At 39.2% G+C, this 14,685-nt stretch overlaps 1 protein-coding gene across 18 annotated transcripts in view; it reads left to right on the top strand.

The window, feature by feature from the left end:
* The window catches only part of LOC139749872 (CUGBP Elav-like family member 4), a 1,199,110-nt gene that overhangs the window by 956,268 nt on the left and 228,157 nt on the right, over positions 1-14,685 (top strand). For 14 of the 18 annotated variants that reach the window (XM_071664229.1, XM_071664237.1, XM_071664228.1 and 11 more), the window contains 2 exons: positions 3,988-4,029; positions 6,047-6,205. The exons of 1 other annotated variant lie outside the window; for it this stretch is intronic. In XM_071664229.1, coding sequence (XP_071520330.1) covers positions 3,988-4,029; positions 6,047-6,205 — 201 coding nt within the window. The remainder of the gene's footprint in view (positions 1-3,987; positions 4,030-6,046; positions 6,206-14,685) is intronic. 3 more of the 18 variants (XM_071664244.1, XM_071664247.1, XM_071664233.1) reach the window with 2 other exon arrangements.

Raw genomic sequence — 14,685 nt, forward strand, 5'->3', positions numbered from 1 at the left:
ATTGGCTATAGGGAAGGTCTTGTTAAATAGTTGTTTAGCCTGTGTTCGGTCATCACCTCTGATGGGTTAGCTGTCTGTGTTTGGTAGTTGGTGTGCATGTTCATGGTCATCATCCTACAACTTTTCATAGCTACTAGGAATAAAGCTGCATCCCTGCTATAAGTCATGATTATTAATAGCTAACAGTTGGAAATACAGTGTAATTTAAAAATCATAACTTGGATTGTATTTTTGGCACAACTGTAGCACTGAATTTTACAAATTTACATGAAAGATTCGTCATTTATGACGGTGTTATTTCAGAGATAGATACGCCAGTCATATTGTAACTTAATACATTCCAAAACTGGGGTCTGTTATATAACAAAAGTCAAATTATTTGTAATAAATAGATTTACTGTGATTTAAGAGTAATGAGTTTTAAGAATGAAAAGAAGAGAGTTAAGATGAATATGTGAACTTCACTAAGGTGAAGGACAGATCAACTGTTAGTTTTAATACATTTACAGTATTAGTTATTTGTCATCCATTTTCATAGTTACATTGCTAAAGGTAACACATCTTATTTCATTTACAATTATATGGAGTGGCTCCTTCCAAGCAAGACAGCATAGCATATTTTAGAAAATTTTTGAGTTGACGAACTGAGAACATACAAATTGAATAGGATATTGCCTACATTTTGGATCCTTAAATGTAAGAGAGGAAAAAAGGAAGAAAAATAATGGTATATATACCTTGTATGCCATAGAAGGTGACTGAGGGAGGGGAGGAGAGGGGGCTGGAAATCACCCCATCCCATCTTTCTCGTATTTAGACTTTTTAAAAGATAGAACAGAAGGAGCCAAGGGAAGAGTGCTTGTCCTCCTCAAAGGCTCAGGCAGAGTTTGGTAGTGTGTGTGAAGGTAAAGTTGAGTGTATGCTTAAAGCAAGGTTATTAGGGACATGTTAGTTGGGATGTGAATTTAGAGGAAGAAAATTTTGATATCTGGGAGTGGTCATGGCATTGATGATATGATAGAAGTAGAAGTTAGTTGTAGGATGTGTGAGGTAGTGAAGGTTCTTGGGACATTGAGGAATGTGTGAAAGTGAGGTCATTATCTGGGATGGGGGCAAAATGGGTATGTGTGAAGGTATAGTATTCCCAGTGATGATATATGGATGTTAGGCATGGGCTATAGATAAGGAGGTGCAGAGGAGGGTGGATGTGTTGGAAATGAAATGATGAAAGGAAAATATGTGGCATGAGGAAGGTTTGATGAGTGAGTGATAAAAAGGTTAGAGAGAGGTGTTATAATACGTGTTGTTGAGAGAGCTGAAATGGTTTGGTCTCACAGAGTGAAAGAATGAGGAGAGGTTAACAAAGGGGATATATGTGTCAGAAGTGGGGAGGGAATGAAAAGGAGGACTTTGAATTGGAGATGGAAGGATGGATAGAAAAATATTTTGATTGCAAAGAGCTTAAACAAGCAGTAGGGTGAGAGGTGTGCACAGGATAAATTGAATCAGTGTGTATACATGGGGTGACAGGCTGTCAGTGGACTTAACCATGGCATATGAAGCAACCAGGGGAAACCATGGAAAGGTCTGTGAGGCCTGGTTGTAGATAGGGGGATGTGGGTACTTAACACATGACAGCTAGAAAATGGATGGGAGTGAATGAGGCCTTTCTTCATCTGTTTCTTGCACTTCCTTGCTAATGTAGGTAATGGTGTACAAGTATGGAAAATGGATTATTCTAAGTCTTTTACACCTACTTGCCTTTTCTCACTAAAGGGAGACAGCATTAAACACAGATGACTGAGACATAAAGGAAAAATCCCCACTTCATTCCTTATGTTTGTATTATTAGAAAAGTAATGATACAAAATGGAGGCTTCTGAGACCCCCTTACCCTTGTACCTACCCCTCTTAGTCACTTTCTGCTGTGCACAGAAGATATATAGATAGCATTCTTTCTTTCCTACCCCCAAGAATGTATGGCAGTATGGAATAATGATAGTAATAATAATGACAATACTGGTAATGATAATGATAGACATCAGAAAGTGGAAATATGTACATGCAGATTCATCTTTATATGTTGATTTACTGCCATCCAACCTACTCCAGTTCTCAACACCACCTTTAACTTTATTTCAGCCATAGCAGTCATGCATTGGTCTGTTCATCACACTTCCTTTGTTTATTTGGATCTAAAGAAATCATATTGCCCCTCCACTCCTTTTCCTTGAAAGTTGCAACAATACACACTTTTCTTCATGTGGCTCATATTAATTACTCACACATCACAATCCTTACTCTGTGGTATCCCCATAAGGTTTCTGTCCTATATAAAATTCTAAGGAAATAAATGTTCATTATTTCTGATAGAAATGTACAGTAAATAATTTTAGGTCAGATTTACCATTTACAGTAAGTGCTGATGCTTAATTGTACAGGACAGATAAATCAGATATTGTTACTGTAAATATCTTGTAATTTATATTTAGTTTTGTGATATTGCTTAAAAGTTTTTGAATTGAGACATAAAGTTATGTGGATTAACACGTTTCATATCAAATCTGTATGTCGTCTGATTAATACTTATCCGTAAGTTATCCTGCTTTTAGTTTACTGCATTTATATAAATCCAGAAAAAAGAGTCTTATAACTAATGTTTTGACATTCATATAGCTTAGAACAACACTTGAGTATGATTGGTGTTGCATACTTTATTTACTGTATCCATTAGGAATTGAATATAGAAATTGGTGCTAATATAACACTAGGTATTTCTTCAGCTAGATAAGCTTTCAGCAGTATTTTGAAATATGACAGTAGGAGTGTGAGTTCACAATAAGAAATTACAGATAGTTTATTTAATGGTCTTTATAGTGTGACTGCTAAAAAGTACTGCCTGTAAAATTGTATTTCATAGTGCACAGTTAAACCGTATTAAGTATTGTTAAGTTAGTCACTGTAAAAGGAACCTTGTTCATTTTACTCTTGTCACTTATTCAGAAACATTACTTTGTTGATATTATATTTCCCCGATTATGACATATTCTTACCTTTTGAGTCTGATATTCACTTTTTCCCATACAAGTAACCACAAAATGAAAGTAAAATTTTACTTATTTTCATTCCATGTTGCTTGTAAGTTTGATTTATTTGCATACATTTTTGAAGAACATCACACTACAAGCATCTCTCCATTGAATGTCAGTTTGTGGAAGGAAATGTCACTGATATGGTTGGGCAGAGTGTGGTACCTTCTTGGTCCCTTCCAAGTATCAGTTGATCTGTTCATGCATATCCAATCGTGCATCTCTTCCTAATGCAATATCACTATTGATAAACAATGGAAAGTATGACAGATGCTAGTGGAATAGCACTGTTTTCATATTCATTCCTCTTCTTAGTTATAATGGAGATACTCCTTTATATATTCCAATATTGCATAACATTTTAGTAGAGTTAATAGTCTCTGTGTTTTATACTTTTCTATGCTGCTTGATAACAGCACATTAGAAACTGTGACTGAATTATGATTTGTATACTTTTATACACTGCTTTATCATTGTGTATGATGCCTTTTATAATAGTTGGTGCTAATGCAAACAATAAAAGGTAATTACTTTGGTACCATGGAAGGATTTTTATACCACACTTTACACCTCTTTGATAATTTTGTTGAGATGATAAAAGTATTTTACAAAAGAATAGTACTGCACCATTATTTTACAGCAGTAAGTAGTTGCTGGTCACAAGTTCATTTAAAAGTTGGGATACATTTACAGTCATTCCCATAGTTGTTCATATCACAACATATATCATCCATTATATACTTAAATACCCTAAACTGTAAGTAATCCTTAAAGCTGAGAAACTTATTTTCCATTACCAACAAATGTCATTATTAGCAAATTTAACAGACGTTCACAGACTCCCAACAAGACAGATCATGCATGACTGACGCTAACAGACGTCATTCCATCTTTGCAGCATCTGTGCCACTGGTGTGGGACATTCAGAGTTCAAAAGTTGGTAAGTTAGTAGAGAGTCAGCCCCAGACAAACCCTAGTTTAGTCACTGAATTTTGTACCCGAATTCTAAAACCTTGCTTAAAGGCTACTCATGACTCATCATTAGGCCAAATTCTGATTGTCAGTTGGTTGGGTCTAGTACCTCTTAACCTGTAGTCAGAAACAGCCAGTTGCCTTTCATAATTGGCTTAACCTTTTCTCCATTACATATCAGTCTCAAGAATTCGGGTTTTGCTTACATTGCTTTAGATTAGAATACTTATCTGGAAATGACAGAGTCATACTGGACTAAGTTCACCCCATCACATTTATCCATAATTGGTTTGTAGGAGATAATGTCAAGTTATGAAGTTTTCAGGATCATCCCATATATAAATGATGTTTTGTATGATCTTTCTTGTCAGAAATTGTTGAGTTACCTTTACGATTCATTGCTAGCATTAAGCATAATTAAGTTGATTTTATGATGAAATTACTTTTTCAGTTAATTCATGAGTAAAAGGATTTACACTGTAAAGATTAAAGAAGAATATTTGAAAGGTTTATCCTTGATAATAGAGATCTAATAAACATTGCTTTTATATAGGCTCATGATGGAAAAGTAACCATTCATTGAGTAAAATAATGATAGATTTGCTATGGTCAGTTCAAACTTGGCTTTCTCCTAAAATCCAGTCTTATTCATCTTAACCTTCCTTATCTTCCCTGTCTATTTCTGTGTCTCAGTTCCTTTACTGTATAGTGTTTTCGTGGCACCTCTGTGACTCACACCTTGTTTGTTAATTAGGATGGCGTTTGCAAAGTTGTCTGTGGGATCGGGTTCAGAGTGACAAAATAAACCTAAGTATAGTCACGGGTGAAAGCATCATGTCAACTTTCTGTGGCCATACTTTGTATATTTTTCACGTCATTAACGACTTGATTAACGCCGCTTAATTGGTCATCGCAACTTTGTTGATGTTGTTGTTGTTCTTGTTGTTGTTGCTGTTGTTGTTGTCGTTGTTGCAAATTTCCAGTGCTGTTATTTGTAATTGTTGTTGAATGTTAATGAGAGGCTAGTTTTAGTAACAGACAGATTATTTTCTTATCAGGAAAATTTATAAGTTAAAGAAGCTGTATTTTGATTACTGTGTACAAGTTAGAGTGAATATTTCATGATATGAATAACTTGCTTATTCTTCCTGATGAAGACTGCTTACCAACACTTCCTCTCATTTGTGAGATGTCTGTACTGCAACGTCCCATCAGAGGGAAGTGACTGCAGCAGTTCTCTATTTTATTCATAGTAGTTCTTGTGATCTTTCATCAGCAATCACTTCTCTTTGATGAGATGCTTACTAACCATTCAGTTCTTCCACTAAACATGTGCATTAATTTCAGGATAAGAAGGGCCCCGGAAATATAAACATCTGTGTTTAATGTTGTAGGATGTTTTTGCTTTAGTGGGCAAAACGGATTAAAAAATCTTAGAGCACTTTGGTTTATAATGATTTCACCACATAGTTCATATATCCGTGGCCCCATCAGTCCTTAATGAAAACAGAGTCGAGTATATCTTTTGAATATAAACTTTTAAGTGTTTGATTTTCAGGAAATAATATTAAGTTTAGGAGTATTTGAGTAATATATTCATCTCTTCAAAACAAACCTCATAGATACTGGAAAGGGAATAATCTTTTGTAATCATCTGATCGCCAGAACTGTAGCAGCTTTAATAAACCGATGTTGAATACTCCTATTTTGAGTATTCCTGAATTAGATTTAATTGGGATGATCAGGTATATGTTCAAGTATGATTGTGGTTGCCTCTCAGCTCCTGGTGGATTCCATATCCTAAGTTAGAGCCGTAAATTAGGTGGCTCTTGCCCCCTGGATGGTATCCACCACCTGGTGGCTTGCATCCCCAGGCAGGTTCCTGTCCCTTACCCCAGGTGGCCTCCTGCCCCAGGCGCCCCCTGCCCCTGGTGGACTCTGCACCACCTGCTCTCCGCCTGATAAGTGTTGCAATGTCTCCCCAGGTGCCAGTCAAGCTCAGCCCGTAAACGGCGCATTGCCCTCCATGCCTTCCCCTACGATGCAGAATTTCAATATAGCTCCTCAGCCAGGGCCCAATAGCCAGCCAGGCGGGAGCGAGGGGGCTGTGTTTACCAATGGCCTCCCTCAAACCTTTGCTGCACGTAAGAACTTTTCTAAAAACTTTACACCAACAGTATCTCTATACATATGTTACTTGCCTGCTATATACGGATGCGTTGCCAAGGTCGACTTACCCCTCCATGATATGAAGCTCAGATGAATAATATGCAAGTAATTATAAACATTTTTTCATCGAAAATTTCAGGAAAAAGCACAAATGAAGTTCTCGTCAGGGAAAGTAAAAGAAAAATTAACAAAGTATGCAAATTTATGAAACTTAAATTCTTTAGATTATACAGATTTTTAAGCCACTACAACAGGCATGTTAGGGAAAACATAGATACAAAAGAAAAATACAAGCATACATATACACATATACATTCAAATATGTGTATACATGCTTCTTGCTCAAGGAGTACCTCCAATCCTTATGAGGATCCTACAGCACCAAAGAAGTTGGCCACATTCACCTTAGGTTATGCATTGTAGTAATGTCTGTGTTTAGAGAGTGCAGGAAAACTGAGTAGTAAATGCTAGGTGTGTTCTTTATGGTAGTTGCATCGTGGGCATGAAGGGTCTTTGAATATGATGAAACAGTGTTCGTAGTGAACAGTATTGCAGGTGAATTTCTTCAGAAAGGAGGTGACTGTGTTGTTGATTGGTTAGTTAGGATTTTTAGTGTATGTATGGATCATGTGAGATGCCAGAAGATTAGTGAAGTACATCAGAAGATTAGTGAAGTACATGTATAGTGCCATTATATAAATGGTAAGGACAAAGATTAGTGTTCAAACTACAGATGTATAAGCACGTTGAGTGTACCTGTTAAGTAGTATGGGAGAGTGGTGACTGAGAGGATGAAGGCATATATAGAGGATCAACCTGGGGAGGAACAATGTGGCTTCATTTGTAGAGCATGTGCAGATCAGGTGTTTGCTGTAACTGATGTGTGTGAGAATTTATCCATTTATGAATCTAGGGGAAGCCTGTGATAAGGATGGAGATGCCTTGTGGAAGGTCTTACAAATATATGGTGTGAGAGAAAAGATGGTAGAAGCATTGAAAAGTTTTTATGAAGAGTGTAAGATGTGTGTGAGAGTAAGTAGACAATAGAGTAAATTGATCCAGGTAGAGGTGGATCCATGGCAGGGGTGTGTAATATCACCTTGGTTTGGACTTAGAGAAAGAGTGAGAAAAGTTTGACAAGGAGGGTATTTGTGTCAGAAAAGGAGGGGAGAAGGGAAGAACAAAGTGTAATTGGAAGGATGGAGTGAAAAAGATTTTGAGTGCTCAGAGCCTGAACAGGTAGGAGGGTGAAAGGTATTTATGGGTTTGAGTGGACTGGAGTGACATGCTGTCAGTGAACTGAAGCAGACAGGACCTTTCCAAAGGCACTTGCAGCCACTTTCAGTAGCAGAGAAATGTAGACACCTTTGAAGTTTGAAATTCTTTGACAAGACTGTACTCCCAATAATACAGCTTTGACAAAGGTGACTTTTCACATATGATGTGACAACAAACACGCAGAGTCTGATAACACCTATGCTTTCATTTATATATGTTTAACCCAGGACCAGTTATAAAATGATACTGCACATCACTGTTATCCATAAGAGAATCTCAGAACATTGGAAATACAGGAACCACTCAGATAGCAACCCCCAAAATCCCATCACAAACTCCAACACCTCCAGTACAAACACCCAACAAGTAATATCACAGAACACACACTCTCGCTCCTCACAAACAAACTATTCTGCTCCACAGAACCCTGGCTACAAACTAAGTATGTTTCAATTCAATGCCAATAGGATCAAGAACAAACACTCAGAAATACTCATTGACTCAGAAGATACAACATTCATACAGCTGTTATCAAAAAAACCCCCGGATCTACCCTCCCACTTCCTTTGTACAACCACATGACTGTAAGAAATAACAGACAATTAGGACAAGGAAGAGGACCTATATTGCTCGTCCACCAAACCATATCTTTCTTCAACATCATTGACTTCACAAAACAGCTCACAGACAATAACAACACCCTACAGATAAAATCTGTGATGATAAAACTTCACTGTATCAAATATAACAAATTCAACATCTAGTTTCTTCCCCACCCCCACTCCCCCTTTCAACATACTCCCCACCAGATACAACTCCCCAACAGCAGACCTTCATAGCATATCCAAAACCTGTCTGGAGATTTGAATGCCAGCCATTCTACTTGGCTGAGCATGTACACCCATATTCCCCATAGTAGATTATTTATAAACCAACTGCAACCTCTCGGTATCCTTAGCCTATGCAACCAGCCAACCAGACTCCCAGCAAACCATGTTCAGCAGCTGACCTCACCAGACATAACATTCTGCTCACCAGCACTACACATAGGGACCAAGTGGATATTTTCTTTGAAGAGGCTCCTAACACAACATTCTGCTCACCAGCACTACACATAGGGACCAAGTGGATATTTTCTTTGAAGAGGCTCCTAACACAAAGTCCACATTGAGCCCAACCCTTAATTGATATATAAAGCGCTTAAAGAAAGGGAAAAAGATCAGACAAGAAAAGTGATAAATGTGTTTCAAAAAGTATCAGGTCATTGTTATTGGGAAAGACATAAGAGGGTAGAGAACTCCACCACTTCAAGTAGTAGGGAAACAGACAATTATCAAAACAGCCCACCCTTGAGTTGCCAACAACCACAAATTAATCATGTGATGCAGCAGCTTGCTGAGTATTGCAAGGTCTAGTTAACGTTGGGGGCACACAAGGAGCCTGCTCTCAGCATCAAAAACTAAAGTACTACCTATAGAAGAGGGAAAGTGAACCAACATTGCAGCTTACAGTGAGTCAAGTTTTGATATTCGCCAGGGAGAGTTGATAAGTAGGACCGCTTTTGACCCGACTCTGTCAAGTGAGGATGCAGAGCTAGAACCATGCCAAATGTGAGAGCAGTCCTCCATACAAGGACAGATCACTACTTTGCAAAAATGGAGCAGCTGTTCCAAAGAAAAGACGTTCTAACAACCAAATACAGACTTGGATATTTCTGTAATGTGGGGTTTCCAAGATAGTGGGAATGTTACAATGATACCAAACATGTTCATTGAATGAAGAGGTGGTATTGCAGAATCGTTGTTGGAAAGAGGAAAGTTGTAAAAGGTTTTCAATAGAGAGATGGGCATAAACTGGGTTTTGGAGGCATTAAACTCAACCAGATTTTATTGGTTTCCACTAAAAAATCCTCTCTGAGTTTATTAATGAATTTATATTGAGATGAGATGCAGATTAAGTGAGAGATGAAGGAGCAGAACTGAAGGATGTGGAGGAATGCAGTGCTGAGTCATCAGCATATGAGTGCATTTGATTATTTGTAGAATAAAGGAAATCATTTATAAAAATGAGAAAAAGTGTAGGAAACAGTACAGAACCTTTAGAAACATTGTGATGGAGATGGGGGGAAGGCTGATCCATCGACAATCACAAAGATAGATTGGCCAGAGAATAAGCTAGATATGAGGGAGGGAAGCCAAAAGAGGGGAGCTTATAATTGAGTCCCCAGTGCCACATCCTGTCAAAAGCTTTGGATATATCAAGGGGAACTGCAGGGATGATGATGTCCAGACATTAGTAAGACAGGAAAATATATCACCAGTGGATCTTGAGTGATGGAAGCCCTATTAGTCATCAGAGTGAAGACTTTGAGATTCAAGATGTCTGAGGATATGGGAGCTGAGGAGGGATTCAAAGGCTTTTGAAATAGTCGATGATAAAACAACTGGAGTTAGCATGATTACCCTTCTTAGGGTTGGGATGTACCAATGCATGCATCCAAAAAGGAAAGATGCAGGTTTATGAGGCAGCTACACATAGGGGACCAAGTAGGATCATGTTGAAGAGGCTCTAACCACAAAGTCAAGAGCCCAAATCTAAATTGAAAAATAAAGCGCTTAAAGAAAGGGAAAAAGATCGACAAGAAAAGTGTATAAATGATTCAAAAAGTATCAGTATTGTAATTGGGAAAGACAAAGTGTTAGAGAATTCACCAAGTAGGAAAACAGACAATTATCAAAACAGCCACCCTTGAGTTGCCAACAACCACAATTAATCCTTGTGAGAAGGAATGTGTATTGCCAAGTTAGTTAACGTTGGGGCACTAAGGAGCTGCTAGATCAATAACTAAGTACTACCTATAGAAGAGGGAGAGTTCCACAACATTGATACTACGTGAGTCAAGTTTCATATTCGCCAAGGGAGAGTTGATAAGCTTTTGACCCGACTGGATTGCAAAGTGAGGATGCAGAGCTAAACCATGGCCAAATGTGAGAAAAGTCTCCATTACAAGAACAATCACTACTTTGCAAAATGGAGAGAGATGCTCAAGAAAAGACCGTTTAACAACAATACAGGACTTGGAATTTTCTGTAATGTGGTTTTCCAAGACTAGTGGAATGTTACAATGATTACAACTTTCATTGAATGAAGAGGTGGATTGCAGATCAGTTGAAAAGAGGAAAGTTGTAAAGGTTTTCAAGATAGAAGAGTTGGCATAAAGTGGTTTGGAGCATAAACCAGATTTTAATGGTTCCACTAAAAAATCCTCTCGAGTTGTGTTAATGAATATTATTGAGAGATGCGATTAAGGAAGAGACGAAGAGGTACACCCCCTTGATTGTATGGAGGGCAGTGCTAGCCAATGCTTATGAGGCATTTGATTTTTGTAGAACAAAGTAATCATTTACTAAAAATGAAAAAAGTTAGGAAACATACAGAACCTTTAGCAAACAATGTATGAGAGATGGGGGAAGGCTGATCCATCGACAATCAAAAAGATAGATTGCCAAATAAGCTAGATAAAAGAAATGGAACAGTTGAGCAGGCACAAGTGTGAATTCAAAGGCAAACTCTTTCATTACATAGGATTGAAGCCTTTTGGTCCATAAGCCTTGCTTGTGTGTAGAGATAGAAGCACTTTTCAGACAGTTCAAAAAGAGACTATGGGGAGGGGCATAGGATTGGTAAGTAGAGCATCAGGGGTGAAGGATTGTTGAAGCCATCAAAGGTAGAGTCACAGAAGAAACATGAACCAAAGAAAGTTGCTTAGTCTTCAGGAGAGATGGCTGTTGTACCATCAGATCAGAAAAGTGATGGAAAGGTAGACCCACAGAAGTTGTAACTACTACTGGCTAGGCAACAAAATTCCTGACATTTGAAAACTTGCCATCTTAATACCAGTCTTACAACCCTTTAGACCACCCAGTTCCCCCTGATACTGCCTTATATTACTTCTTCCTCAGTATCCAAACTGTGAAAAAGATCCACAATGCAGTCAGACGAAGCATCCCTCTCTCATCCTCACTTTGCAGGTACTCTACACACTGGCCTTACAAAACATATCCTAGGTGGATTCAACCAACCACAATCCCCCTTCCACACATTCTTAGTGGCGATAGACCTCAACAAAGTCTGATACTGTCCCGGACATCCTCACACACAACATTTACGAAAAGTGGTTGGCCATTTCTTGGCTGGCCACAGTGCCAGAGTCACTCACAGGAAGCAGTTTTTTCCAACTTTCTATAATTTACTCTTGTATGACATCCCATTACTTCAGTCAAACTTCAGCATGAAGGTCTTTTCATATGCGGATGACCTCACAAGCATATCACAATATCCTGACACCACAATAGCAACATCAAGCATGAAGCTTTGCTTTACGCTGCTAGAATTATGGCTAACCAGAAGAGAATGTGTGTATCCCCACTGACGTCTTTAGTGACTTGTAATCCCAGACAGACACAAATCCAGCTCATACCCTCCAGTCACTTTGAATAGACAATCATTCCCTTAAAAAAAAACCAGCATACTAGTCATAACACATGACACATAGTATTCACTCTCCATGAGTAACATCAGCACAAAAGCAACACAACTGAATTCCTCCGAACACTAATTGGCACCAGATTAAACAGGAATAAGAATCTGTCACCATCCTCTACAAACATTTCAAATGCTTCACTTTGAACTGTGCCTCTCCTGTCTGGTCTTCCACCTTCTCAAAAGCAATTTGAACAAAGGTGCAAACCACCAAATATTGTAATCAGAGCAATCACTGCCTGCCTAGCAACCACAGACACTCGGCACTTTCTGAAAGAAAGAAAGATCTTCTCATTACATTCCTACCTTAACATGCTTGGCAGTCATTAAACCACTCCACAACTAACCACCAACCCCCAAGTAGAATTAAAAAGCTTACCCCTGCTTCATACTACAGTAACGTCTACTCACATATCTTCTCACCCCAACATTTATGACAAACAAAACACGCACAATGAAATACCTTGACAAGCACTAAACAACAGACTTTCCAACTCAGACTTAAACTCGTCTTCCGGACATATACCCATCAGAAACCACACCCCCCGAAACAAAAGCAAGTCAGACATTTTCCCATCTGTGCTCCAAATAGCATCCCTCACTGCAACAGTGCAAACACTATTTCAACATATCCCTTATCACTTCATGACTATATTGCAAATACCATAAAGAAATCACTGAGCACTCATTACTTGTTTGCCATGTACTCTCTTTATTATTATCTATTTGACATAATTGATCGCCACCTCCCACATCAGTGAGGTAGCTCCAGGAGACAGACAAACAATGGCCCATCCACTCATATACACATAAATTTTATCATACTTAATCGCCGTCTCCCGCGTTAGCGAGGTAGCGCAAGGAAACAGATGAGGAATGGCCCAACCCACCCACATACACTTGTATATACATAAACACCCACACACGCACATAAACATACGTATACATTTCAACATATACATACACATACATATACATATTCATACTTGCTGCCTTCATCCATTTCCGTTGCCACTGTGCCACACATGAAATAGCACCCCCCCCTCCAGTGAGGTAGCACCAGGAGCATACAAAAATAAAGGCCACATTTGTTCGCACTAAGTCTCTAGCTATCATGTGTGATGCACCGAAACCGCAGCTCCCTTTCCACATCCAGGCCCCACAGCCCTTTCCATGCTTTACCCCAAACACTTCACATGCCTTTATTCAATCCGTTGACAGCACGTCCACCCAGGCATACCACAGGGTTCAAGTTCGATCCACTTCTTGCACGCCTTTCACCCTCCTATTTGTTCAGGTGCCGATCCCGCAAAATCTTTTTCACTCCATTCTTCCACCTTCAATTTGGTCTCCCACTTCTCCTTCCCTCCACCTCTGACACATATATCCTCTTTGTCAATCTTTCCTCACTCATTCTCTCCATGTGTCTGTACCATTTCAACACACCCTCTTCTGCTCTCTCAACTACACTTTTTATTACCACACGTCTCTCTTACCTTTTCATTACTTACTCGATCAAACCACCCCACACCACATATTGTCTTCAAACATTTCATTTCTAACACATCCGCTCTCATCTTTACAACTCTGTCTACAGCTCATGCTTCGCAACCACATAACATTGTTGGAACCACCATTCCTTCAAACATACTCATTTTTGCTCTCCAAGATGACGTTCTCGCCTTCCACACATTCGTCAATGCTCCCAGAACCTTCGCCCCCTCCCCCACCCTGTGACTCAATTCCGCTTCCATGGTTCCATCCGCTGCTAAGTCCACTCCCGAATATCTAAAACATCTCATTTCCTCCAGTTTTTCTCCATTCAGACTTACCTCCCATATATACATAAATGCCCATACATAACATATACATACACACATATACATATATACACGTATTCCTACTCGCTTGCCTTCATCCATTCCTGGCACTACCCCGCCCCACAGGAAACAGCATCACTACCCTCTGCTTCAGCAAGGTAGCATCAGGAAAACAGACAAAAAAGACCACATTCGTTCACACTCTGTCTCTAGCTGTCATGTGTAATGCACCAAAACCACAGCTTCCTATGCACATCAAGGCCCCACAGACCTCTCCATGGTTTACCCCAGACGTTTCACATTCCCTAGTTTAGTCCATTGACAGCATATCGACCCCGGTATACCACCTCGTTCCAATTCACTCCTATTCCTTGCATGCCTCTCACCCTCCTGTATGTTCAGGCCCCGATCACTCAAAATCTTTTTCACTCTATCCTTCCACCTCCAATTTGGTCTCCCGCTTCTTGGTCCCTCCACTTCTGACATATATATCCTCTTTGTCAGTCTTTCCTCACTCATTTTCTCCATATGTCCAAACCACTTCAACACACCCTCTTCTGCTCTCTCTCAACCTCACTTTATATTTCCACGCATCTTTCTTACCCTTTCATTACTTACTCGATCAAACCACCTCACACCACATGTTGTCCTCAAACATTTTATTTCCAACACATCCACCCTCCTCTTCACAACCCATGCCTCCCTCCCTCCCTCCCTCCCTCCCTTTGCCCCTTTCACCGATGTTTCCATTTGTTCTCTTTACTTACAGACATTATTTACCTCCTTCCAAAACATCTTTTTATTCTCTCTAAAAT

This window comes from Panulirus ornatus, chromosome 8 (genome assembly GCF_036320965.1).
Source record: "Panulirus ornatus isolate Po-2019 chromosome 8, ASM3632096v1, whole genome shotgun sequence".
Lineage (NCBI taxonomy): Eukaryota > Metazoa > Arthropoda > Malacostraca > Decapoda > Palinuridae > Panulirus > Panulirus ornatus.